The sequence below is a fragment of the Eptesicus fuscus genome, chromosome 19 (genome assembly GCF_027574615.1).
Source record: "Eptesicus fuscus isolate TK198812 chromosome 19, DD_ASM_mEF_20220401, whole genome shotgun sequence".
In the NCBI taxonomy this organism is placed as follows: domain Eukaryota; kingdom Metazoa; phylum Chordata; class Mammalia; order Chiroptera; family Vespertilionidae; genus Eptesicus; species Eptesicus fuscus.
Window position 1 is genome coordinate 55,023,087 of NC_072491.1, and position 23,912 is coordinate 55,046,998.

A 23,912-nucleotide genomic window follows, 5' to 3' on the forward strand; every position below is an offset into this window, starting at 1 on the left:
CAGACACGCCTCCTGGCCCCGCCCCCGGCCTCAGACACGCCCCCTGACCCCTCTCCGAGTCTCAGACACGCCTCCTGGCCCCGCCCCCGGCCCCAGACACGCCTCCTGGCCCCGCCCCGGCCTCAGACACGCCCCCTGACCCCTCTCCGAGTCTCAGACACGCCTCCTGACCCCGCCCCCGGTCTCAGACACACTCCTTGCCCCGCCCCCGGCCTCAGACACGCCCCTGACCCCGCCCCCGGCCTCAGACACGCCCTTGACCCCGCCCCCGGTCTCAGACAACCCCCCTGACCCCTCTCCGAGTCTCAGACACGCCTCCTGACCCCGCCCCCGGTCTCAGACACGCCCTTGACCCCGCCCCCGGTCTCAGACACACTCCTTGCCCCGCCCCCGGTCTCAGACACGCCCTTGACCCCGCCCCCGGCCTCAGACACCCCCCCTGACCCCTCTCCGAGTCTCAGACACGCCCCTGACCCCGCCCCCTGTCTCAAACACGCCCTTGACCCCCCCCTCAGGGTCTCAGACACGCCCCTGACCCCTGTCCCAGTCTCAGGGTCGCCCCGACCCGGACCCCGGTCCCAGCCACGCCCCCGACTCCGGCCACGCCCGCGTTCACTGCCCGGCTCCCGGCCGCGTTTCCCGCCGCGTCCTGCTCCCGCCATGGCGCTGCTGGGTCGGGTTTCCTTGGCTCGAGGTCGCGGTCCTCGGCGGGTAAGGCGGCGCTGGAGGGGCCGGCTCGGGGGTCCCTGCGAGCACCCTGCTTCTGCCTGCCTCGGGGCGGCGTCCGGGGCCGGGGCGGGGACGGGGGTCCCGGCGCGAGGAGTACGGGCCCGCCGCGGTTCTCAGGGTCGTCCGGGTCCCAGGCGTGTGCCCACTGGGACAAGGGACCGTGCGTGCGCAGCGGCCAGTGACAGCCCCGAGCAGGCCCTTTCTGATGGCAGCGCGGTCTGGTGCTGTCTGTGCGGTCAAACACTGCCGCGGCCCTGGCTGGTCTGGCTCGGTGATAGAGCTTCGGCCTGTGCACCGAAGGGACCCAGGTTCGATTCCGGTCAAGGACACATGGGTTGCGGGCTTGATGGGGGGAGGGGGGGCGACGTGCCGGAGGCAGCCAATCAATGATTCTCTCTCATCACTGATGTTTCTATCTCTTTTTCCCTCTCCCTTCCTCTCTGAAATCAATCAATATATATATATTTAAAGAACAAAAACAACTAAAAAACATCAATACTAACAAATTCACATAAAAAGAGAAAAAAGGTCAGCACCCCGCTGTCCGAGGCGGTGCTGGGCGGCGCGCACCCGTGCACCCCAGACCTCGGCCTGCAGACAGCGCGCAGGAGGGGCTGCAGGGGCAGAGGGATGGGACCGCGAAAGGAGGGTGTCCCATAGCCGCTCCCCCAACTGAACAAAACCCTAAGCCTCAGCTAAACCGAGAGGCAGGTGCCCTCAGTGGGGCGCAAAGATCACCTGCCAACTGCCCGAGCTCTTCTTTTTTTAAAAACGTATTTTATTGATTTTTTACAGAGAGGAAGGAAGAGGGATAGAGAGTTAGAAACATCGACCAGCTGCCTCCTGCACACCCCCTACCGGGGATGTGCCCGCATCCAAGGTACATGCCCTTGACCGGAATCGAACCTGGGACCTTTCAGTCCGCAGACCGAGCAGACCGACGCTCTATCCACTGAGCCACACCGGTGTTGGCGCCCGAGCTCTTCTGACCACTTGACAGAGGGCGCCCCGCTGTCTTTCTTGAAAAAGGGCCAATCCAAGTAAGGAGAACACCACGGAGCGGTCTGATGAGTCTCCCAAGTGACACAACTTCTTTTTAAAAGATCTGTTCAGGGCGGTGGCTTTGCGGATACCGGTTCCTCTTCCTGGGAAGATTAGGTTATAGGTCGTTATCAGAGAGGCCAATTAATGGTTTCTGATTCCTTCTCACAGACCTTTCTCCTGTCAATCCTACACCAGCCCTCTGGTGGGAAAGTCTCCAACACAAACAGCTGGGATTGTGGTAATAAGCTCACACACTCCTCTGACAGCATTCGCCAGTGCAGGCTGAGAGGGAGAAGATTAACTCCTTTAAAAATTAATTGTAATCTGACAATTCTGAAATTCCTGAGAATGGGGGTTTGGAGTTAAGAAACCCTGTTGTGAGGGGTGGTGGGTCCCTCCGTTTGAATTCCTGGGGAAGACAAGTCTGCACATCAGTGAGGCTGGAATTGCCGTGTGTGCAAATACAGCTTGAAGCCCCTTATTTGAATACTTTTGTTACCAAGAACCAAGAGAAATGTTTCTTTTGTTACACATTCTATTTAAGAAGTGCGGTGTTGCCCTAGCCGGTTCGCTCAGTGGATAGAGTGTCAGCCTGTGGACTAAAGGGTCCTGGTCAGATTCTGGACAAGGGCATGTACAGGGGTCACAGGCTCCTCCCGGCCCCAGCCCAGGCCCAGATCCTGGTCTGGGTACCAGCAGGACGCAAGCAATTGATGTGTTTCTCTCACATCAATATTTCTCTCTGTCTTTTCATTCTCTCTAATAATCAATGGAAAATATCCTTGGGTGAGGATTAAAAAAAAAAAAAAGAGGTGCTGTGTTAAATTGTGTGGTTAGCTACAAAACCAACATTCAGAACTGGCTCTGTGCCTGACCCTGGGGACAAAGATTTAAAAAATTAAATTAAAATCCTGCTCTCAGTTGTATTGAGGAAAACATTCATTTATCCAGTTGTGTATCAGAAAGTGCCTACTAAGTGTTGGACATTCTTTGGTTGAAAAAGGTACCTACTGTCATTGAGCCCCGTGTTTTGTTTTAAACGAGGGATGATAACCCATGATGGACCTTAAAATCACTTTAGTGCAAGAGCAAGATCAGTAAGAAAAATGAACTGGAAACGCCAGCCTCCCTCCTGCAGTAGGGTCCAGCTCACTTCCCGAGCTTTTCTCCTGGACCTGCCCTTCTTCCTTGGTAGCTCACTCTTTGGTACCTGTCACGGTCAGGCTTCTTTTCTTTGGTTTTCATAAAAGTAATAATTTTTTACTATTTTTATGAAAATGATACCTGGTCGATATGAATTCAGGTGCTACAGTTAAAGAAATTTAAAAATAACAATAACACATGGCCCACCCTGGCCACCCAGAAATAGTTATGGGTGTCATTTGGTGACCGTCTTTCCAGCTACCCGACTGCAGGGAAAGGACTGGTGTGTGGGCATACTTCAGCTTGGGGCATCACGCTCATGTTCCTCGGAGAACTAAACACCGGTTCGTTGTCTTCTGGTTCTGAGTGTTGTCGGGAGAAGTAGAAGGCCAGCTGGATTTGTCCCCTGACTTGTGTTTCTCTTCTATCTGGAAAGCCTAAGAAATCTTTCCTTACAGTTAATTCCAGAATATAAGCCTCTGGAGGCAAGGATCTCATCTGGTTTTGTTCGCTGCTGCATTTTTATAAGCACATTCCCAGGCGAAGCATGGGCTGGGTGCACATCTAACTGCAGACAGAGAACTAGCACACACAGGAGTATCCCTGCGCACCGGCAGCCACTGTTCCCGGCCTATGTCTGCGGCTATGAGATGTGTTACTGCTCACAAACGTGATTCCAGCCTTGCTACTGCAGCAGCGGCACAATGCAGCCCCGGAGCCGAGTCCAGCTCACTGCCTTCGGTTTGCTCAGCCGGGCCTCGGTGCTGCTGTGGAAGGAGGGCTGTGTCCTGAGCACATCTGTGCGCCCGGAGCCTCCCAGGGCGGTGGGGAGACGGGGCCGGGGGAGGGGGGGAGGGGAGGACTACTTTGAGCCCTTTGCATTATCTGAGTCCCTAAAAAATAAAAATAGTAACGAATTTTATAATAAGGGTGCCAACTTTTGCAAAAAGCCCACTGAGATTTTGATAGGAATGGAATCTGTAGATCATTTCCAATCCATGAACACAGGTATCTTTACAAGTCTTACACCACTTTTATTAAATGTATTAGCATTTTGTTCTTTTTGATGTGATTATAATAGCTATTTTAACTTTATTTTCATCTTAATGGATATCTGTGTAAGATTGGAGTCGCTCAGGGAATTAGGCGGATGCAGTGAGCAAGAGGGGGGTTTATTAGAGGGGATGGGGGGTGCAGCCACACCCGGAAGGTTGGGCCTCAGCCTCCGCTGCTCTTGGGGTTGAATTTTAGGCGCCCAAACCACAAGGGGCGGAGGCTGGGGACTAGTGTTCCATTCTGATTGGATGGGTTCTTTGTCCTTCAGCCCCTCAGTGCTGGCCCTGGTGGCTGCCTCCTGTGGAGTCAAACCGGGTGACCGGCCGAGGCTGTTCCACAAAATGCGGCCGGGCCGCTGTCCCGTGGGGCTTTCTGGTCCGCCCGAGCCCACGTCCTCTCCCGGCTGTCGCTTCGAACACGGCTCCTTTCTGCCCCACGCGTGAGGGCACCGATAAGAAACCCCAATGGCGGAGGTGCTGAATCGAGGGGTATTTATAGTTACATTTTGATAAATGTTGCCAATTGGCCTCTGAAGAAATTGTCTCAATTTATGTCAACAGGTTATAAGAGTGACTTTATTAAGCTGTTTCTTGTATCATGTATTATAAAATCTTGAACCTCAATAATCTGGTAAGAGAAAAAGTATCTTCCTGTGTTTAAATGCGGGTGTGTAGCTGTCAGTGTGGTTGTGTGTTTTCTTTGCGCAGACTAGCTTTTTTTTTTTTTTTTAATATATTTTATTGATGTTTTACAGAGAGGAAGGGAGAGAGATAGAGAGTTAGGAACATCGATGAGAGAGAAACACCGATCAGCTGCCTCCTGCACCCCCCCCACAGGGGACGTGCCCGCAACCAAGGCACATGCCCTTGACGGGAATCGAACCCGGGACCCTTCCGTCCGCAGACCGACGCTCCATCCACTGAGCCAAGCCGGCTTCGGCCAGACTAGCTTTTAAAGCTCTTTGCCTGGTGTTTCTATCTGCAAATGACCTGTTAATGCTCATATCAACAGATTGGACCTTTTCCTTGGATGTAACTAATTTCAAGGTGCCATTGTTTAGAGTCGATGGAAACAGCGACGTTACCTGTGAAACAAGGGGCCTTGTACGCATGGCTGCGAGACTGGCTGGTCTGCTCCCGGCTTGGGCGTTGGAGCCCGGCCGTCCGTGTCACCAGCAACCAACAGGCGTGTCTGAACGGCCCGTCCCCCGGGGCCGAGCGGCCGCCCTCCTGCGGCGGAGCCCAGCGTGGGAGCCTCCCCGGTGTGGGGAGGAGGTCATTCGACCCATTTTTTTTTTAATTTCATTTTCGGCCCATTTTAAGGAGGCACCAGTTTGAAATGCCAGCAGAGTTTCTGACACTGCTCGGTTTTGAGGCTGCCTCCCCGGTGAGCAAGGACGTGAGTGGGTGAGGCTGAAAAGAAAGGAGGAGCCACGGTGAAGGGGACGTGCTTGGCCAGGGTCAGGGTGCCGAGGGGCTGGGGAGCACAGATTACTCCCCTCCTGGACCTGGTGGAGAGGGACTGAGGCCCGTTTCCCGGCTCTGCCCTCCCCCCGTCATCCTTGGCAGGAGGAGGGGGAAGATCTGCCAACCTGTGCCAAGGGTGGCAATGCTTTGCTGCCCCCTAGTGGCTCTTGGCTCACCCACAAGCCCATTGAGCGCGGCTACTGGAGGCGGGTGGGTGAGGAGCCAGTCTGCAGGACCCGGCTTGAGAGAACGGGACAAAGCTCTGGACGCCAGAACCGGAGAGTGCACCTGGGCCACAGCCCCTACAGGAGCCGCTGGGCCACCTAGATTAAACACATGTGTGCGGCTTACAGCTTGAATGTCATGCTAATGAGTTAAATTTTTTAAAATATATTTTTATTGATTTTTAGAGAGAGGAAGGGAGAGAGAGAGAAAAACATGGATGTGAGAGTGAAACATCTATTGACTGCCTCCTGCACATCCCCTATTGCGGATTTACCCCACAACCCGGGCATGTACCCTGACCAGGAATCCAACTGCAACCTTTTCGTGCATGGACAATGCCCAACCCACTGAGCCACACAGGCCAGGGCTAATTTGTGTATTTTTTATTCTGGAGGACTTGATGTTTTTGAGGAATGGGATGTTAATGTGGAGGCCCAGGCAATCTATACTAATAAAAACCTAGGTGGCCCTCGTGTGCAACATTATCACAAGATGGCCGCCACAAGATGGCCAAGTGCACAGCAGAGGCGGGGTCTGGCGGCTGCTCCACGTGGTGAGGCCTGGGGGTCCTGGCTCTGTGGCACGGAGGAGGCGGGTCGCATCAGGGGAGGGCAGTTGTGGGCCATCAGGCCAGCAGGGGAGGGCAGTTGGAGGTGATCAGGTCAGCAGGGGAGGGTAATTGTGGGCGATCCGGTTGGCAGGGGAGCAGTTAGGCGTCAATCAGGCCGGCAGGGGAGTGGTTAGGGGGTGATCAGGCTGGCAGGCAGGCAAGCTGTTAGGAGCCAGGGGTCCTGGATTGTGAGAGGGATGTCGGACTGCCGGTTTAGGCCCGATCTCTGTAAGGAGTGGGTCTAAGCTGTCAGTCAGATATACCCTTAGGGCTCCTCGACTATGAGAGGGCGCAGGCTGGGCTGAGGGACCCTCCCCCCTGAGTGCACGAATTTCATGCACTGGGCCTCTAGTAGTAATATAACAATGATGAGGAAATAGCTAAGCCAATAATTATTTAAATATTCACTTAGATCCACAACTTTAATACAAGGGTCTATGATTATGTGGTTTGTACAGATTTGAAACTGGATTTTCTTATGAATGTACCTAAAACATTAAACAGTGATGTTTACAGAAATGTTTGTATGTGAAACTTCAGAAACCTTTCTATGGTGTAATTACACCATGCTTCCCCTTCTTCCCTGCATTGGTTTCTTGGGTTTTATTTAGACAAGGAGTCACCTCACCTGTCTCAGGTCTCAGAGGCCCGTCCTACAGAGGCCCCAGGGCCAGGGCTCTCTGCGGGGAGGGGGCTCTCGGGGGCATGGGCTCAGCCAGGTTTAGGTAGACTTCACTGTCGGGACAGCTGAGTTTTATCTGAATTTTCCCAGTGTTGAAATAAATATTGGCTTAAATTTTTAAAAACACAGCAGGCCTAAGAAAAGACATGTGGTCTAGAATCGCCATTATACCGCTATTATAGGTGTTTATTCTAGATATTTCAGACAAGCCAAATGCGTAAAGAATTTAGGAATAAATTCCATTGGTCTCAGCCTTCATCCCGTAGGGCCAAGACAGACTGGATGCTCAGAATCGCACTCAGGGTGAGGAGCAGGGTCGCTCTCCCAGGTGTGTGATGGAGGGCAGGGAAGGAGGGTGCGGTTTACAGGATGTAGGTGAGAGATGAGTGTGGGCGGGGAGGCAGGTGATGGCTAACCTTTTTTTTTTTTTTTTTTTGAGATTTCAGAACTATTTTTTTTAATATATTTTATTGATTTTTTACAGAGAGGAAGGGAGAGGGAGAGAGAGTTAGAAACATCGATGAGAGAGAAACATCAATCAGTTGCCTCTTGCACACCCCCTACTGGGGATGTGCCCGCAACCAAGGTACATGCCCTTGACCGGAATCGAACCTGGGACCCTTGAGTCCACAGGCCGATGCTCTATCAACTGAGCCAAACCGGTTTCGGCAGATTTCAGAACTTTTAAAATATAAATTTGTATTGCCAAAATTGGAAGACTTGAGTTAAGAATTGTAGAGATTTAAAGATCAATCTTGATAGGAAAGGTGTTCTTTCCATTCTCAAAAACAACTTATATCCAGAAAAACCACAGTGAGATTTGAGAATCCATAAAAGACTACTTTGTATTCACTTCTTATGACTCAGTGAAATAGCCAGCATGCTGTTTCAGTTTGTTCAGGATCCCTCTCCCTAGGAAGAGGAGATTGGATACAAGTCCAGTGAGGTCTGTTCATATCTTTGGATCTTAATGTTGAAATCAACTTGCTTTTAGGCAAACAGATGGCTTGAATTTACTGCTCAGAGCATGTATGCTGAGAATGGTCAGAGGTAATGTGGACTAAGGTAGCTTGTCAGTTTCCTCCCTTTTCACGGTGGGGAAGGGGACTCAGGATCAGTATTGATCAGATCAAATCAGACACTGGGTGAGACGGTGCTGGCTTTTAATCTGTTACATTATAGACAACTAGAGGCCCAGTGCACAAAATTTGTGCCTGGGAGGGGTGTGTCCCTCAGCCCAGCCTGCACCCTCTCCAATCTGGGACCCCTCGAGGGATGTCCGACTGCCCTCTTAGGCCCGATCCTACATCCCTCTCACAATCCAGGACTGCTGGCTCCCAACTGCTCGCCTGCATGCCTTCCTGATTTCCCCTAACTGCTTCTGCCTGCCAGCCTGATCACTCCCTAACCACTCCTCTGCCAGCCTGATTGATGCCTAACTGCTCCCCTGCCAGCCTGATTGCCCCTAACTGCCCTCCCCTGCAAGCCTGGTCACCCTTAACTGCCCTCCCCTGCAGGACTGGGTCCCTCCAACTGCCCTTCCCTGCAGGCCCAGTCGCCCCCAACTTCCCTCCTCTGCCTGCTTTGTAACCCCTAACTTCCCTCCCCTGCAAGCTTGATCACCCCCAACTGCCCTCCCCTGCTGGCCTGATCCCTCCCAACTGCCCTCCCCTGCTGGCCATCTTGTGGTGGCCATCTTTGACCACATGGGGGCAACGATCTTATGTGTTGGAGTGATGGTCAATTTGCATATTACTCTTTTATTAGATAGGATTGTTAGGATTTATTATTTTTTTTATATTTTTATTGATTTCAGAGAGGAAGGGAGAGGGAGAGAGAGATAGAAACATTAATGATGGGAGAGAATCATTGATCGACTGCCTCCTGCATGTCCCACACTGGGGATTGAGCCTGCAACCCAGGCATGTGCCCTGAGTGGGAATTGAACTGTGACCTGGTTCATAGGTCAATGCTCAGCCACTGAACTATGCCGGCCAGGCAGGAATTATTTTTATCAAATGTGATTATTTTTATCTTTATAGCCTTTAACCTTCACATTAGGAAATTGAGAAATCTTTTAAAATAAATAAGAAAAGAAAGTTTGTATGCAAATACTTTGTTTAATTTATCTTTCATACAGTACCACATCAAATTCCCATACAAATCAACACTCCATAGGTAGAGCCTGTGGGAAAGGAGAACCCATTTTTTCATTATCACTTGGTCATGACAAACTCACCAGCCTACTCGTGGCAATTTCCCGATTCATCATCCTAATGGAATAGCTCTGAGGCTGTGGCAGCCTCCGTCCCCCTGCCACTTAGGTGGAGAAGGATTACTGTGCGCTGCATGGATTTCATGCTTTGACAAAACAATACAAAAGAAAAATGCTTTGTCTACATGAAGCAAAAGAAAATAAACCAGATTTGCAAATGTATCTTCATCAATTATTTTATACTCCTTTTCAAATTTTGTCTTTTAATAATTTTTTCCCTGGTAATAAAATCAAATTATACTTATGGGGACTATCACATGCCTTTGGCGTGATTACTGAGCTCAGCAGGAGCTCAGTGAGCGGAGAGAGGTGGTTCGGAGGCATTGCATACGCCCATGTTGGAATCTTCCTTCTGCATCTGGGCCCGTCCTGTGCAGTGGGATAAAGTGCTGCCTGCTTCAGGGGTGGGGAAGGCTGTCAGTCTGATGTCTAATTCTGACACAGGGGAAGCACCTAATGAATGTTGCCTCTTTATTGTTTGTTATTTGCTCAACACTTAAAGTTTGTTTTTATAATTAAACTAGAGGCCCAGTGCACGAATTCGTGCACGGGTGGGGTCCCTAGGCCTGGCCGGAGATCAGGGCTGGTCAGGGCCGGGCCGATCGGGGTCTGCCAGCCAGGGGGGAGGGACAGGGCACAGGAGGTTGGCCGCTGCCAGCCCCAAGGAGGGAGCCAGTCCTCGGCCCCCTGGGAAAGGGGCCGTGTCTGCCGCCACCCACCTCCGGTTTCCCGTCCCAGCCCGGGCCCCGAAGGCCCCGGCAGGGTTGGGAGAGGAGGCCCCGGTCGCTGGGCCTGGCGCAGAAAAAACAGACTACACTGAGTGTTGGCCTCCTGGTGGTCAGAGTGCCATCATAGCGACTGCTCGACCGGTCGTTCCTGTCATTTGCTCATAACGGTCATTGAGGCTTTTATTTATAGATGTGAGCAGATGGCAGTGGTTTCCCAGGTGATGTGAGAGTGTAAGCTATAAACCAGGCGTCCTCAAACTACGGCCCGCGGGCCACATGCGGGTGTTTTTGCCGTTTTGTTTTTTTACTTCAAAATAAGATATGTGCAGTGTGCATAGGAATTTGGTCATAGGTTTTTTTTTAAGCTATAGTCCGGCCCTCCAACCGTCTGAGGGACAGTGAACTGGCCCCTGTTTAAAAAGTTTGAGGACCCCTGCTATAAACTATAAGAGATGGCAATGCAAATATTTTTAGTTCAAAATGGTTTCATCCCCTCTCCCACCTCCACCCCCCCCCCCCCATTTTAAATATAGCAGAGCCCTGGCCAGTGTGACTTGGTTGGAGCATCGTCCCATGCACCAAAATACACCCAGTTCAATTCCCAGTCAGAGCACATGCCCAGGTTGCAGGCTTGATCACTAGTAGAGGGTACCTAGGAGGCAGCCAATCGATGTTTCTCTCTCATCAATTTTTCTATTTCTCTCTTCTTCTCTCTCTCAAGTCAATAAAAGCATATTAAAGATAAAGAAGATAAAATGAATATAACAGAAATAGTTTATCTAGATTTATCATCCAGAAGGCTACATGGGAAGAGGCATTTGACTTAATAAACCTTATAAAGAACTTTTTATGATTGTGTTCAGTGATTCAAAGGCAGTATGTGATTTTTATCCAAAATATTTTTGTTAAAAGGCATATATGCTTTATGTTAGCTTTTTAAAGTTAAATTTAAGTAAAACATCTGCCAATAATAAAGCCAGCATTTATAGAGCTTAGCGTGTGTTAAACAGTGTTGTAGGCATTTTACTTACACCAGCTCATGAAATCCTCACAAGCACCCCGTGGGGGCAGGTTCTGTCACTGTCTCCATCTGTAGAAGAAGCTGAGGCGCAAAGAAGTTACCGGGGAGAGAGGCCTGCACTACGTCGTCTCGCCCCAGAGCCGTGCTTTTAACCAGGCCTCTATGTCACTGAACATTCGATAGGAAAGAGTAAACATTGATTAAATACAATGCCAGCATGTTAACAGGGAGTTGTGCTAATCCAAGAATTTGCATAATATTAAAGAGTTAGTGTTTTGAAGTTCACCTCTTGTGCAAATTTCAATTCCTTTTTTCTCTTTTAGTTTTTCAGTCATGGAACGAACACATTATATCAAAGCAGTGACGCTTTTCAGTCTAAATTCTTTCCACCCCTTCAAAAAGCGATGCTGCCTCCTAACAGTTTTCAGGGGAAAGTGGCCTTCATCACCGGGGGAGGCACCGGCCTCGGCCGCGGCATGACCACGCTCCTGTCCAGCCTCGGGGCCCGCTGTGTGATCGCCAGCAGGTGAGTCGCCCGTGAGGTGCCTCCGGACGGAAACACTCTGCCCGAGCGGTTGGTTTTGCATCTTACCTTCGGTGGCACGTCCGCCAGGTCAGTCAGCCTCCGGGGCCGGTGAGAGCTGGAAGCCCTGAGGGACCCTGGAGCAGCTTTTGGTGCGTTCCCAGCCGGTGACGGAGCTGCTTTGTAGATGGAGGAGCAGCCGGAAAGTGCCACGTCGAGGCTGCTTTGCTCTCGGTGGGAGGGATGTAGTTACTGCTTCAGAGGAGCTGTGTGCGAGGAGGAGGGGATAAGCCTTCGTGCCCTAGCAGAGGGGCAGTATCTCACACGCGTGTGGTTGTGGTAACGGTGGGGGGGGAGGCCACGTGGAAGGAGTTTCTCAGAGGTCTTCCCGGGTTGCTACAACTGTAAGTCTAGAGCGTGAGAGGTGGGCGACACCTCCCCTCTCCTCCTGTGAACAGTGCCGGCATTGGGAGGAGGTAGTCACAGTGTGAGTACAGCCGCTTGCAGCTTACAAGGGCCAAAGGAACTGCCTTCGATGAATGCAAATTGGCCAGACGGCTTCTGTTTTGTCTGTGCTGTGATGTTTTTGTGCGGAAAACCCTTTTCTGTAACACTACCTGATCTGCCGGGCTGACCACCGGGCCCTGCGCGACGGACGAATGATCGCTCTGACACACGTTTCTGTGAAGAGAGGGAGGGCGAAGGGACTGCAGCCCCATTCACCTCCTCCTTAGGCTTTTATTGTAGCAACAGCGTGAACTAAAGTTAACTATTGGGTACCATCAGCAGGTACGCATCCTTGAGAAGACACACGTCTGCAGTGTCCTTTAAGCAGGGCAGCTGAAGACTAAGCGACAGGTTCCAGTAGACACCCGGGCTCAGACTTGTTTGGAAAGTCAAGGCAGGGGCAGCCGCCTTCCGCAAGGCCCCCCAGAGGCCCCACCTCTCAGAGAATCCTCCTGACAGACTTCCCACCGGGTCCCGTGCCTCCCCACAAAAATCCACACTCATGATTCCTTTTTATCTTTCTTTCAAGAGTGTGAGGTCCTGAATGGACACAGTGCACTTACGAGCATCAGTTTGGTCCAAAACCTGCTTCCACAGATGGACCACAGACTCTGGAATGGGGGGGAGTGTAAGCTGACATCCCCGTGAATGTTTTCTTTCTAGAGCAGCCTTCGGAACAAATATAAATGGTTGCAATTAAGGAAAAATTTAAACCTATGAGTAGATATAAAATAACTGGTTTAAATGTAATTCAATACATTAGTATGTAAATGTGCTTGAATCAAACTTTTAGAAAAATGCATTCATTCAAACTGATTTATTTGTAGCTTTTGTATATTCTCAAAAATGCATCCCTTTAAGCTACAGACTGTTTGTATTCTAATTGATGGAATTAAAAGGAAAAGGCAGATGCCGTCGTTTCAGAACTCATGCAGGCCGCGGTGTGTTTGTTTTCAGGAAGATCGATGTTTTGAGAGCCACCGCGGAGGACATCTCTTCCCGCACCGGAAACGAGGTACCTGGAGCGGGTTCAGCGCAGACTCAGGAGTTCCCCGAACCGACCCGCAGGTGGTCTTGCTTCCGGCACCAGAGCCACGCGGCTCCTTTGTCTGGTTCCTTTGCAGGTGCGGGCGGTGCAGTGTGATGTGCGGGACCCCGACATGGTCCGCAGCGCGGTGTCCGAGCTGGTCAGCGTGGCGGGCCTCCCTGATGTGAGCGGTGGCGATGCGCCCATGGGTGCGGGGTCCCGTGGGTGCGGGGGTCCCGTGGGTGGGGTGTCCCGTGGGTGGAAAGGTCCCCATGGTGCGGGGGTCACGTGGGTGGGGGGGTCCCGTGGGTGCGGGGGTCCCGTGGGTGCGGGGGTCCCGTGGGTGGGGGGTCCCCATGGGTGCGGGGGTCCCCATGGTGCTGGGGTCCCGTGGGTGCGGGGGTCCCCATGGTGCGGGGGTCCCGTGGGTGCGGGGGTCCCGTGGGTGGGGGGGTCCCGTGGGTGCGGGGGTCCCGTGAGTGGGGAGGTCCCCATGGTGCGGGGGTCCCGTGGGTGGGGGGGTCCCGTGGGTGCGGGGGTCCCGTGGGTGCAGGGGTCCCCATGGTGCGGGGGTCCCGTGGGTGCGGGGGTCCCCATGGTGCGGGGGTCCCGTGGGTGCGGGGGTCCCCATGGTGCTGGGGTCCCGTGGGTGCGGGGGTCCCGTGGGTGCGGGGGTCCCGTGGGTGGGGGGGTCCCGTGGGTGGGGGGTCCCCGTGGGTGCGGGGGTCCCCATGGTGCGGGGGTCCCGTGGGTGCGGGGGTCCCGTGGGTGCGGGGGTCCCGTGGGTGCGGGGGTCCCGTGGGTGCGGGGGTCCCCATGGTGCGGGGTCCCCGTGGGTGCGGGGGTCCCGTGGGTGCGGGGGTCCCCATGGTGCGGGGGTCCCGTGGGTGCGGGGGTCCCGTGGGTGCGGGGGTCCCCATGGTGCTGGGGTCCCGTGGGTGCGGGGGTCCCGTGGGTGCGGGGGTCCCGTGGGTGCGGGGGTCCCCATGGTGCTGGGGTCCCGTGGGTGCGGGGGTCCCGTGGGTGCGGGGTCCCCATGGTGCTGGGGTCCCCGTGGGTGGGGGGGTCCCGTGGGTGCGGGGGTCCCCGTGGGTGCGGGGGTCCCGTGGGTGCGGGGGTCCCCGTGGGTGCGGGGGTCCCGTGGGTGCGGGGGTCCCATGGTGCGGGGTCCCCGTGGGTGCGGGGGTCCCGTGGGTGCGGGGTCCCCATGGTGCGGGGTCCCCGTGGGTGCGGGGGTCCCGTGGGTGCGGGGGTCCCCGTGGGTGCGGGGGTCCCGTGGGTGCGGGGGTCCCCGTGGGTGCGGGGGTCCCGGGGGTGCGGGGGTCCCCGTGGGTGCGGGGGTCCCGTGGGTGCGGGGGTCCCCATGGTGCGGGGTCCCCATGGGTGCGGGGGTCCCGTGGGTGCGGGGTCCCCATGGTGCGGGGTCCCCGTGGGTGCGGGGGTCCCGTGGGTGAGGGGTCCCGTGGGTGCGGGGGTCCCGTGGGTGCGGGGGCCCCGTGGGTGAGGGCGTCCCGTGGGTGCGGGGGTCCCGTGGGTGCGGGGGCCCCGTGGGTGCGGGTGCCCCGCCAACTCCTGTGATGCCGTGGGCAGTGCCCGCGGTGCCTCCGCGTGGCCAGGCTAGAACCACGGCGCACAGTCCTCGGGGCACCTGCCCGGGCGGCGGCCCCAGAGCAAACCGCACCTCCCGCTGCGATGGGCGGGGACTAACCGGAGCCGGGCCCAGGCCCAGGGCCCAGAGAGGGCTCAGCCCCAGCCCAGGCCCAGGGCCGCGAGGGCTCTCGGCGGCCGAACGACCTCGGTCGTGTCTGTGGTGGAGATAATGCCAACAAGGAGCCCGGCGGCGCAGGGTTCTCGGTTCACGTGGGCGGCTCTCAGGCTGGGCTGTGTGTGGGTGTGGGGAGTGGGGTGGGGGGAGAGGAAGGGGGGAGGCCGCCCCGCCCCTGGTCCTGAGAAGGTTCTCAGGTTAGAGACCGCAAAGGGACAGACCCTGCCCTGGAGCCAGGCAGGGCCTGCATAGGTGGAGACGCAGTCGGCAGCAGGAGGGCCCTGGGGAGTGAAGCTGAAGTCCAAGGTGTTGTAACTGAGACCCCTAGAAATCAACTGGTCACCTGGTAGGTGTTCACCTCTATTATGTCCTCAACTAGAGGCCTGGTGCACAGACTTGTGCACTGGTGGGGTCCCTTGGCCTGCCTGCAGGAATCAGGCTGAAACCAGCTCTCCGACATTCCCCGAGGTGTTCCAGATTGCAAGAGGGTGGTTCTCAGGTAGCGCACCCCAAATTGGGCTTCCTCCTCTCTGGTTCCGGGTGCGTCATAGCTACCGGTTGGAGCGTCTGCCCCCTGGTGGTCATTGCGCTCTGGTTGGACGGTCGGATGGTCGCTTAGGCTTTTATATGAATAGATAGCAGACTGCTCCCTGGTCTTGAGAGAAGAAGGAGGATTCTGAAGTATGAAAAGTAGCATCTTCATAGGCTCGGTTTCGGTGTTCCTAGCAGACGGGCGTCTCACTGTGCTCGTTGGGTTAACACGTTTCAGAGCTGAAGGCCGGGGGCTGAAGGCCGCCTCGTCCACGGCCCCTGACTGCTTGCTCCTTCGCTAGGTTGTGATAAACAATGCCGCCGGCAACTTCATTTCTCCCACGGAGAGACTGTCCCCCAACGCCTGGAGGACCATCACCGACATCGTCCTCAATGGCACGGCCTTTGTGACCCTGGAAGTGGGGAAGCAGCTCATTAAGGCTCAGCGAGGTGGGCTGCCCTCCCTGTCAGCAGCGTGCGCGGCCCGTGGCAGCGGGGCCATGGGCGTGGCCAGCTCTCCCCGATGACAGTCCGGCTGAGCTGGTGTTCGGAGGTGGTGGGAGTCGGGAGGGGGAGCGGGGAGCGGGCGGGAGGCACTCTGGGTGTAACTGGAGCATCCCCAGGGAATTTGGTGTTGCTTCGAAGGAAACGGCTTTTTCCTTAGGGTCTCTCGAACGTGTCTCATGAGGGTGGGACTGGTAGGGAAGGTTATTGCAACCCGGCAGGGGAGTGGCGGTGGCAAAGAGGAGGGGCCCTGGAGGCGGGTTTCTTCTCGCACGTGGACGGACGGATGGGGGACGGTTCAGGACGTTAGAGGGAAAGGCCTTGCCGGGCAGATGCGGGCTCTGCGTGGGAGTCGGCGGGGCAGACGGACTCGGAAGGCTGAGGTGTGGTTTACAGGGTCACTAGGAAGTCGTTTGTGTCTGGTTTGGGGAAGGATGTGGGGACAGACAGCAGGTGCTGGAGAGGCCCAGCTGTGTGTGTGTGCAAGTCTGTGTGTGCGTGCACGTGTGTGTGTGTGTGTGTGTGTGTACACGCTGAGAACTCCCGCACGCTCTCCAGCTGTCACTGAAATCAAACCCAGGCCACCCATTCCCACCACAAAGGGGATGTGATCTAGGTTGGAGTTGGAGTGATGTTTACGTTTCACTTTATTTTGCAGAAAGGGTGGGTGATGGGGACGGGACAGCGCCAGGCGGAGCCTCTGGGTCCTGTCTGCCCCAGAACCTTGGTCTGGGGTCTCTGCTCCCTCCTCGGCCCTTCTCCACACTCGCTCACCCCGCGGCCCTCTTCCTGGTCCTCGGTCTCTCCCCCTCCATCTCTCATCACCGTGTGTCTTGTCTCACTCTCTCTCTTACACTTCAGCACCCGGTGAGCCTCCGTCTCTCTGACTCCTGTCTTCTCTCATTAATGTCTCATTTAACAACAGACTTGGATCTATTTTTATTCCTCACATTGGATTAAAATTCTATGGGCTTCATTAAAAATATATTCGCTAAAACTTTTCAAAGGATGGAAGCCAGTTTTTATTCTTCCAGGATTCCCGTTGGTCATAGCTTCTGTGACCGTGGGGTTTAAGGCCCCTTCCACGGCCTGTGGAGCTCAGCGCACGGGGTCTGCTCCGGGCAGAGCCCCAGCCCAGGAACTCAGGTGTGGTGGCGTCTGAACTATGTCCAAGTGTGGACCCTGGGGTCCCTGGAGGGCAGCAGGCTGGTGACCCGTGAGCAGAATCATCGAGGTGGTCGGGCGAGGAAGGCGGGAGGCGAGGCTGGCGGGCGGGACTGGGCGAGGCCCGGGCTCAGGCCGCCCTGAGGGGATGTTGTACAAGTAGGTTTCTCAGCAAAGTTAACGCTACTCAACAAGCAGGAGACAGGAACTCCCGGAGACGCCCCGGCGAGGTCGGTGAGTCCACGCTGTCTGGGGAGGGACATAGTAAGTGCTGCGCTGCGACCACTCCTCACCAGGCCTCGTGTTCAAATGGGAATATCAGTCAACAGGGTGAAAAAATACCTCATTTCTTTAAAGAGCTGAGAGAACCTGGAATGAGGAAAGACTAAAAGAGAGACTATCATGGGGTTTTATTTAAGAACTAGCTTTCCCGTTGCAGGAAAAAATCCTGCAATAGGATTTCCTGCTGCACTCTACCCTGCCTCCATTCCTCCCTTGTTCGCCCGCCTCACCTTCTCCTCCAGCCCGCCCGCGTTTCCCTTCTCCCCTGCCCCGCCTCTGCCCCGCCCTTGTCCCCCGCCCCGCCCTTGTCTCCCGCCTCACCTTCTCCTCCAGCCCGCCCGCGCGTTTCCCTTCGCCCCTGGCCCCGCCTCCACTCCACCTTTATCACCCCCCTCACCTTCTCCTCCAGCCGCCCGCGTTTCCCTTCGCCCCTGGCCTCGCCTCCACTCCACCTTTATCACCCGCCTTGCCTTCTTCTCCAGCCCGCCCGCGTTTCCCTTCGCCCCCGGCCCCGCCTCCGCCCCGCCCTTGTCACCCGCCCCGCCTTCTCCTCCAGCCCATCCGCGTTTCCCTTCACCTCCGCCCCGCCCTTCTTCTTCCCCCAGCCCCGCCTCCGCCCCGCCCTTCTCCCCGGCCCCGCCTCTGCCCCGCCCTTCTCCTTCCCCCCGGCCCCGCCTCCGCCCCGCCCTTCCCCCCCCCCTTGCTTGCTTCTTCGAAGCTTTACTCCCTTCTTCAGCTGTTGGCTTCTTTGGACGCTGTCTTGATATGCAAATTAGCCGCCATCTTTGTTGGGGCAATTTGCATACTCATCCTGATTGGTTGGTGGGCGTGGCTTGGCTGGTGGGCGTGGCTTAGGTGTAGCGAAGGTGCGGTCAATTTGCATATTTGTCTATTATTAGATTAGATTTAGTCGCAAAGGACATGGGCAGGAAAATATTGAATGTTTGATCCCTAGATCAAAAGAAACGAGCTAAACCGTACAAAGTCTCACCTCCATAGTCTGCTGCCCGCCGGCATTGTCCATGTTTATCGCAGTGTTACTGACGTATGCCCTGCGCTGCACACACATGCCTGCGCTGCACACCATGCCCGTGACTGCCCTGTGCCTGCCGAGCTGTTCTCCAGCCCTCACCTCCCCCGGCACCCAGCCTCCTCCCCGCAGTCTGCCTCTGTATCTATGAGTCTGTTTCAGTTTTATTTGTTTGTTTTGTTTTTTAGACTCCACATGCACATGAAATCATATGGCATTTGACTTTCTCTGTCTGACTTACTTCACTCAGCATAAGGCCAGTGATTTCCAACCCGTGTGCCATGGGCGTGGCCAGCTCTCCCCATGGAGAGAGTGACTACCTGACTATTGAGTCAGGGGCGCTGACCTCTTTTCCCTGAGATTGTCAGATCAAACAATGACAACAGCCAGCACAGCAATAGTCATCCTGTGTGAATGAATCAAAATTATACTTTTATTTTTCAGACCAGCAAAAATGTAATATATTTTTTGCTGTGCTGTAGAATTTTAGTAATTAGTTTATGTGTGCCATGAGATGAAAAAGGTTGAAAATTGCTGCTCTAAGGCCATCCATATTGTTGCAGATGGTAAGATTTTATTCTTTTTATTGCTAATTAATATTCCATTGTCTATATGTACCACAGCTTCCTTATCCAGCTGTCTGTCCCCGTAGACGGCTCCCATATTGGCTATTATATGCAGTGAGCACAGGGGTTTGTCTTTCCGGATTAGTGTTTTCATTTTCTTCAGATACATTCCTAGCGTTGGGATCACTGGGTCACACGGGAGCTCTATTTGTAATTTTCGGAGGCGCCTCCGTACTGTTTTCCAAAGAGGCTGCGCAGTCTGCACCCCGCTGCGGAGCGCCCCTGGGGCACCGGTCCTGCTGGTAATGGCCTTCTGACAGGGGTGGGGCCGTGCGTCCTGCGGCTTTCATTCGCGTTTCCTGGACGTCAGTGACTGCGCATCGTCTCATATGTCCCTTGGCTTTCTGTCTGTCCTCTTTGGACAAATGTCTCTGCCCATTTTTATTTGGGTGGCTGGTTTGGGGGTTAGGTTATGTGAGTTCTTTATATATTTTGGATATTGACCCCTCATCCAACATGTCCTTTGTGACTGTCTTCTCCCATTCCGTGGGCTGTCTTTCGTTTTGGTCATGGTTTCCTTTGCTGTGCAGCCGGTTTAGTTCGATGCAGCCCCACGTGGTTAGTTTTGCTTTTGCTGCCCTGGCCGAGGAGACACGCCCAGAGAGGCCGTGAGAGCCGCAGATGTGGCTGCTGACTCCGTCCTCTTACGTCCCAGGAGCAGCATTTCTCGCCATCACCACCATCTACGCGGAGAGCGGGTCCGGCTTCGTGGTGCCCAGCGCTTCCGCCAAGGCCGGGGTGGAAGCCCTGAACAAGTGAGTGCACCGCGCCCTCCGCCACGCCCTCCGCCACTCTGCCACGCCCCCCGCCACTCTGCCACGCCCCCCGCCACTCTGCCACGCCCTCCGCCACTCTGCCACGCCCTCCGCCACTCTGCCACGCCCCTCCGCCACTCTGCCACGCCCTCCGCCACTCTGCCACGCCCCCCGCCACTCTGCCATCCCCTCCGCCACTCTGCCACGCCCTCCGCCACTCTGCCACGCCCTCCGCCACTCTGCCACGCCCCTCCGCCACTCTGCCACGCCCTCCGCCACTCTGCCACGCCCCTCCGCCACTCTGCCACGCCCCTCGCCACTCTGCCACGCCCCCCGCCACTCTGCCACGCCCTCCGCCACTCTGCCACGCCCTCCGCCACTCTGCCACGCCCTCCGCCACTCTGCCACGCCCCTCGCCATTCTGCCGCGCCCCTCGCCACTCTGCCACGCCCTCCGCCACTCTGCCACGCCCCTCGCCACTCTGCCACGCCCCTCGCCACTCTGCCACGCCCCTCGCCACACCCCTCTGCCACACCCCTCCGCCATTCTGTTACGCCCCTCGCCACTCTGCCACGCCCCTCGCCACTCTGCCACGCCCCTTGCCATGCCCCTCTGCCACACCCCTCCGCCACTCTGCCACGCCCCTCCGCCACTCTGCCACGCCCCTCCGCCACTCTGCCACGCCCCTCGCCATGCCCCTCACCACTCTGCCACGCCCCTCGCCACTCTGCCACGCCCCTCGCCATGCCCCTCGCCACTCTGCCACGCCCCTCGCCACTCTGCCACGCCGCCACGCCCCTCGCCACGCTCTCCGCCACTCTACCACGCCCCTACACACTACACCACGCCCCTCGCCACTCTGCCACGCCCCTACACACTACACCACGCCCCTCCGCCACTACACCACGCCCTCCGCCACTCTGCCACGCCCCTCCGCCACTCTGCCACGCCCTCCGCCACTCTGCCACGCCCTCCGCCACTCTGCCACGCCCCTCGCCACTCTGCCACGCCCCTCCGCCACTCTGCCACGCCCCTACACACTACACCACGCCCCTCCGCCACTACACCACGCCCTCCGCCACTCTGCCACGCCCTCTGCCACTCTGCCACGCCCTCCGCCACTCTGCCACGCCCTCCGCCACTCTGCCACGCCCCTCCGCCACTCTGCCACGCCCCTACACACTACACCACACCCCTCGCCACTACACCACGCCCTCGAACCCACCCTTCTTCCACCGAGCACAGGTGAGACCCTGACACTGGAGTGGGTGAACCGCGGCGACCAAACTGACCCTGTCCATGCAGAACTGAGCCCAGGGCCACGGGGCCCACGCCTCCCAAGGCTTTCTGCCCACGGCTGGCGCTGCACCTGGCGCTGAGGCATGCGAGCGCCCGGGCGGACATGCCCGTGTCAGTGCCGGGCAGCGGGCAGCTGGCTTTCACCTCGGGACTCCACTTCTTGTCTGTAGCGGGGCAGTCACAGCACCTGCGGCTGGGGTGTGGGCTCTGGCGTGTCCTACGCTTGGTTACTATTGTTTTCAACATGGAGTCTAACTTCTGCGTTGTTTGTTTGAACCTTCAGGTCTCTTGCAGCCGAGTGGGGTAGATATGGCATGCGATTCAACGTGATTCAGCCAGGGCCCATCAAGACCAAGGTGAGTCGCTTGTCGCGGGGCGCGGTTAGGGGTGGCGCGGGGCTGACCGTCTGCCTGTGAAGGACGCGCAGGGCGCCTGCGTCTGGAGCTGGCCGGGAGCGGTCTGCAGCCTCCAGGCCGAGGAGGGCGGGAGGCAGGCGCCGTGGCTCTCCGTGTCTTCACCTGCTGGCAGTTTCATGCCCTCAGTTTTGGCATTTTGCCTGGTTTGCTTCAATGATCTATCTTGTAGTTCTTACTTTTTACTTGGTTTTAAAGATTCTGACGTGGACTGCTTTTTAAAGGAATGATGGAATGTGTGCTGTGAGTGGGCGAGGTGCTGTGGGAACTCCTGGCGGCCCTCCCCGGCCCTCCTCTGGGCCTGTGGGCTACACCTCGCCGCCCGGAGCCCCTCTGGCGAGCACCCCCCGACGGCCTCCTCCCTCACCCGGGCTCCCCCTGAAGCGGGGTCACAGCCCAGTCTGCATGCAGTGTGGGGACTGAGGCGACGCTCGGGAGCTTGTGTCGGAGGGCGTGGGAGGTGGTGCGAAGGAGTCTGGGCTGTAGGGGGTTCTGGCCGCTCACATCCCTCTCCATTCGATGCTGACACAGCAGAGCGGCTGTGCTGGGTGTTGGGCAGGCGGAGGGGACGTGAGTGCAGAGTGGCTGAACGGCTCGGGGGCAGCTCCAAAGCTGATGTCCACACACAGGCCAGGTGGCCCGTGCGCAGGCCTCTAGTCACGGAGCGTCCTCAGGGCCTCGACCAGGAAGGACCGCCTGCATTTCACCATTTACTCAACATTTATCGAGTGCCCGCTGTGTGCGGAGGTGCTGAGGAAGCTGAGACAGACACAGAAACATCTGCCACAGTGTTTGTAGTGAGGTGCGAACCACAAGCAAATGGTTTTAAAGAGATGAAAGAAAACCCAAGACTAGAAACCCCGAGGGCCGAGGGCTGAGGGCCGAGGGCCGGGAGCGGGCCGGGCCTGCGCCCGCTGTCCTGGTGCTGCACACGGGCCGTTGGCGCTCCCGGGAGCGCCTGTCACTGCGGACACGTCACCTCCGGGCTCCAGGGCAGCAGAGCCAGGCCTTTTGCTCCGGGGCCATCACCCCCGTCTGCCTGGGCATCACAGGAGGCGGACGTGGCAATGCCCAGGGCGCACCACGGTGTTCCTCTCTGGACCACTTGTTAATACCCCCCTCCCCCCGCACACTTGTTCCCTTTTCCTCTTATTGAGAAGAAAGGAGAAGAAAAGGAATTTCCTCTTAAATATGTCCTATTTGAGGCATTTTCTGTGCTTGCTAAGCCAGGCGACAGGGACCCCGGCCCCACACGGGGCTCATGCGCATCAGAGGACAGCCCCAGCCCTCTCGCGGGTGCTCACGGTGACGGGGGAGGCAGCCGAGACCGGCGCCTGATTTTACAGACGAGGAAACGTAGGTTAAAAGGTCACACTCTCTGGGGTGTTTTTTAGGTCAATATGAGACAAAATGATCTCTTTTGAACTAAAGTTATTGTGGAAGAATTTGGCAAAATTACCTGTTGCTTACAAAGCCCAAGGTGTAGCCATAGTAACAGTCCGCTTTATGCCGAGTTGTTTCTGAAATGGGGAAGGCGTGGCATTGAAAGATGCAGTCTGATGATTGCCTTCGTTGCTAAGGGTGCCTTCAGCCGCCTGGACCCGACCGGAGTGTTTGAGAAAGAGATGGTGGACAGGATCCCCTGCGGCCGGCTGGGGACCGTGGAGGAGCTGGCCAACCTGGCCGCGTTCCTGTGCAGCGACTACGCTTCCTGGATCAACGGGGCCGTGAGCACCGGCCTCTTCACTTTGGGAGGAGGGGGGCGGAGGGGGCACCTGTGGAACCAATCCTGATGATCTTGAATATAAATGTGGTTTAAAATAGCTACTTAGCTGTAAATAATACCAAAGATTAATATACATTGCTTAGCCTATGGAATCAATTTATTGATAAATTCATTTTATTAAATAAAAATTACTCTGGTAGACGTGCCTTTAAGATTGGGTACAATTTGAAATTGTAGAGATGGTGGAAAGAAGATTCTAAAGGAAATAAACCAATTTAGGTTTAATCAAGCCTGACTTTAAAATTTGGGATTGATTGAGAGACCTAAGCATGAGAAAGTGGCTAATGATTCAGAAACTTGAGAAAGGAGGTAGGTTCAGAGTTTTTATTTTCTATTTTCAGGTCATTAGATTTGATGGTGGAGAGGAAGTATTTATTTCAGGAGAATTCAACAGCCTGAAGAAGGTAATGCCATTTTGTGAATATAATATGTCATTATATTCACAATCGGGCAATCGGGCCGGCAGGGGAGCAGTTAGCAGCGGGGAACTGAGCTTTAACATGTGTAAGGACCACGTCAAACTGCCCTTTCTCTTCCTGGGTCAGGTCACCAAGGAGCAGTGGGACACCATGGAAGAGCTGATCAGGAAGACAAAAGGCTCCTAAGACACCCTGGCCTTCATCTGGGTTACCGTGGAAACGATACAAACTGCCTATAATCTTTTGAATATTTTCAAGTCTAATAAATTGTTAATTAACAAACATTCACTGAGTGTGTGCTC

General features: G+C 55.8%; 1 protein-coding gene across 1 annotated transcript; it reads left to right on the forward strand.

Annotated features, from left to right (window-relative positions):
- Nucleotides 1-537: 537 nt before the first annotated feature.
- DECR1 (2,4-dienoyl-CoA reductase 1) lies at nucleotides 538-23,894 on the forward strand. Its single transcript, XM_008158867.3, has 10 exons — nucleotides 538-711; nucleotides 11,303-11,505; nucleotides 12,967-13,024; nucleotides 13,134-13,220; nucleotides 15,635-15,782; nucleotides 19,594-19,693; nucleotides 21,276-21,348; nucleotides 22,986-23,132; nucleotides 23,533-23,595; nucleotides 23,737-23,894. The coding sequence occupies exons 1-10, from the start codon at nucleotides 661-663 to the stop codon at nucleotides 23,794-23,796; spliced, it is 990 nt and encodes a 329-aa protein (XP_008157089.1). The 5' UTR covers nucleotides 538-660; the 3' UTR covers nucleotides 23,797-23,894.
- The last annotated feature ends 18 nt before the right edge of the window (nucleotides 23,895-23,912 follow it).

Bases quoted from the DNA above. Each gene is read 5' to 3' on its own strand.
- DECR1 (XM_008158867.3), top strand. From the start codon at position 661: ATGGCGCTGCTGGGTCGGGTTTCCTTGGCTCGAGGTCGCGGTCCTCGG. The intron at 712-11,302 runs GTAAGGCGGCGC...TTTCTCTTTTAG, and splicing joins GAGGTCGCGGTCCTCGGCGG to TTTTTCAGTCATGGAACGAA. The intron at 23,133-23,532 runs GTGAGCACCGGC...TTCTATTTTCAG, and splicing joins CTTCCTGGATCAACGGGGCC to GTCATTAGATTTGATGGTGG.